The sequence below is a fragment of the Penaeus japonicus genome, unplaced genomic scaffold (assembly GCF_977035675.1).
Source record: "Penaeus japonicus unplaced genomic scaffold, GWHDUDI00000001_assembly GWHDUDI00000033, whole genome shotgun sequence".
In the NCBI taxonomy this organism is placed as follows: domain Eukaryota; kingdom Metazoa; phylum Arthropoda; class Malacostraca; order Decapoda; family Penaeidae; genus Penaeus; species Penaeus japonicus.
In genome coordinates, this window is record NW_028234435.1 from 25,177,306 (window position 1) to 25,179,805 (window position 2,500).

The following is a 2,500-nucleotide window of genomic DNA, read 5'->3' on the forward strand; positions in this document are numbered from 1 at the left end:
TTGATCACGTTCCAAAGCCTTAATCTATAACATGTTAATCAGAATAAAATTATCTTGAAAAGAATAAAAACTTTAATTTCATAAGTGACAAAATGATGTTCAAAAGAAAATAACGGAACATACCATCGAAAAAAAAGAAAAATAAACATATCTAACGCTTTCAACCAGTCACAACAGCGTCTCTGCTTCCCATACAAAATATAAATAAAACCTAGAGTTCGTCGTGTGCATTTTCCGTTTCAGAATTCATTTCCTCTAAAGTTCTTTGGAAATGGAAGGAGTGAATACGGCGCAGCATGTCGACTTGTTCCTCAGAGGCAAATGGCGCGACTGCGAAGGTGCTGCCCTCTGGACCCCACACCAGCGCCTCGAGTCTCTCGCTGGTGAAAAGTGGCCAATCCGGCATGGGCGTTCTGTAATTGTTTATTTGTTGTGATTTTGAATTGATGGGATTGATTATTACTTAATAATCTAATCTAATCTTAATTTTCTCCCATTACGATGGTTAATGGAAGTTAATGGCGTTTCCTGTAATTTTCGGTCTCATTTTAGAGGTCGAGATAATTGTACTGCATACCACAAAATCTTACCTGCCATAAGCGAAGTTGCTCAGCATGTCAACCATGGCATTGCTAGCCTCCTGCTGCTCGGGCGTGAGGTCAAAGATCTGGTCGGGCAGGAGGAGTGTCGTTTCGTCCCCATGACCTACACCCGGGGGCATGGGCGGCGCTTCCGCAGGGTCAGGGTATCGCAATGAGAATAACTTTGGGCCCTCCTCGTATTCGAACCTGTAGGAGGTGGTGTGGCAGGGATATTAGTCCTTCTGAAATTCCTTGGTCTTCTGTTTTTTTCCCTTCCATTAAATCGAAAAGTTCTTGTATTCCAGTTTGTTTGTTTTTCTAGTCAGATCTTTAAAGTAGTTAAGTACATTTATTTTCATAATATAGCTTTCCTGTAACAGTGAGGAAGTCTATATAAAAAGTATAAATGAGGATACAAACAATTGGTACAGGAACTCTCCATACTATCTAAAAAGGTAAAAATATTTTTTTTCATTTTTCCAATATAAATATAATGTCATATGGAAACCTTCCACATAATTCACAGCATGGCAGCGAGAGTTAATGTATATGATTGCCATATAGACTAATTCGTTGAGTAAAATATCTAGAATTATTCCTCACATAATATCAGTCATCCTCATTACTATAATACAAATATAAATAACCTTCCCCAATCATCTGGATTGGGTAAATTGGTACTGCACGCGAGGCCATTGCATATCCGCTTTACGCTATGCAGTCACATGACCGTTGTTTCCTGGCAAACAGGTCATGTTGTGATTCATTCTCTCCCTTCCGGGAACTGTTTCTATCGCTCATGAATCTACATATTGCTTGATGACTTACAGATCTTCATTACTTCACTTTGAAAAGACGGATTACTGTGCAACACTGACTTTTGCCGTTTCCAAGAAAGGCTCAGACCGTAACGCATTTAGTCAATGCAAAGGAATGTGGTCTTATGGCTGTTGCTATCTCGTGAATTAGGATCCATCCCTAAGAGCTGATTTGCAGAGACTGCATGGCGGAACATCGTCGTGTGTTTGTCCAAAGTACTAAGTGTGACATTTCCCTTTGCTACTATGATGCAGGTTTCTTTGTTCGTATGTAGTGATGCCATTTTGTCGGCAGTTCTATCTCGCTTTGCTCATTTTTAACTTAGGAAGCTTGCTCAACTAAGGATGATGGCGTCGGTAGGTAAGTTCTCTTCCAGTGATGCTACTTATTTGTCCTTCAAGCGGCAGTAGTAGTTGGGATTTTGTATTTCCATCATTTTCTCTCAAGTTTGAAGAGCTTAGATCATCACGATATAAAGAGGCGAGAGAACAAATTTCAGACTTCCGTCAGTGTTTGAAAGATCTCTTGGGAAATTACCAAGGACTATCGATTGAATAAAAAAAAAAAAATGTTCCTTCACACTTAATCATGAAATTTGCTTCGAGACTTGACTTCCTGAGTGAGTTTTGTCTCGGCAACAGATTCAAGCGATCGTAAAGATTCACTCATATTTAAGAAACTAGGGAATTTAATTGTTGTATCATCTGACTTGCAATGAAACCTATGCTGAGTTTCATAACTGTGGTGCTGATCAGTGTGGCCTGGTTATGCAATGAAACAAAATACAGTATTGTGTATTTATGAAAATAAAAAGTTATGTACTGGGTTCTTACACTACATGATATGGAAAAATATTACCGAAATCAATCCCTTGGTGTAAGTTAATGGAATATCACACTGGAAGTACCCTTGTCAATGTATTCCATGCCGAAGTATACACCTAACACCTAACAGAAATATTGATTTGGGAGTTTTCTTGAAAAATTAATAATGTCACATGGCCCAAGATTGATTTCAATTAGGATGCCATATAAAGATTACTTGTGTAAAAAAAATGTATGCTTGTATCACCAAAAGCACTTTTCTTTCATTACATAGCA

General features: G+C 38.4%; 1 protein-coding gene across 2 annotated transcripts in view; it reads right to left on the reverse strand.

The window, feature by feature from the left end:
* The window catches only part of LOC122258291 (cocaine esterase), a 14,581-nt gene that overhangs the window by 96 nt on the left and 11,985 nt on the right, over positions 1–2,500 (reverse strand). For both annotated transcript variants that reach the window (XM_086530632.1, XM_043024111.2), the window contains exons 11-12: positions 591–788; positions 1–413 (exon numbers count right to left, since the gene is read on the reverse strand). The exon at positions 1–413 is cut by the window's left edge and continues 96 nt beyond it. In XM_086530632.1, coding sequence (XP_086386758.1) covers positions 212–413; positions 591–788 — 400 coding nt within the window. In that variant the 3' untranslated portion in view covers positions 1–211. The remainder of the gene's footprint in view (positions 414–590; positions 789–2,500) is intronic.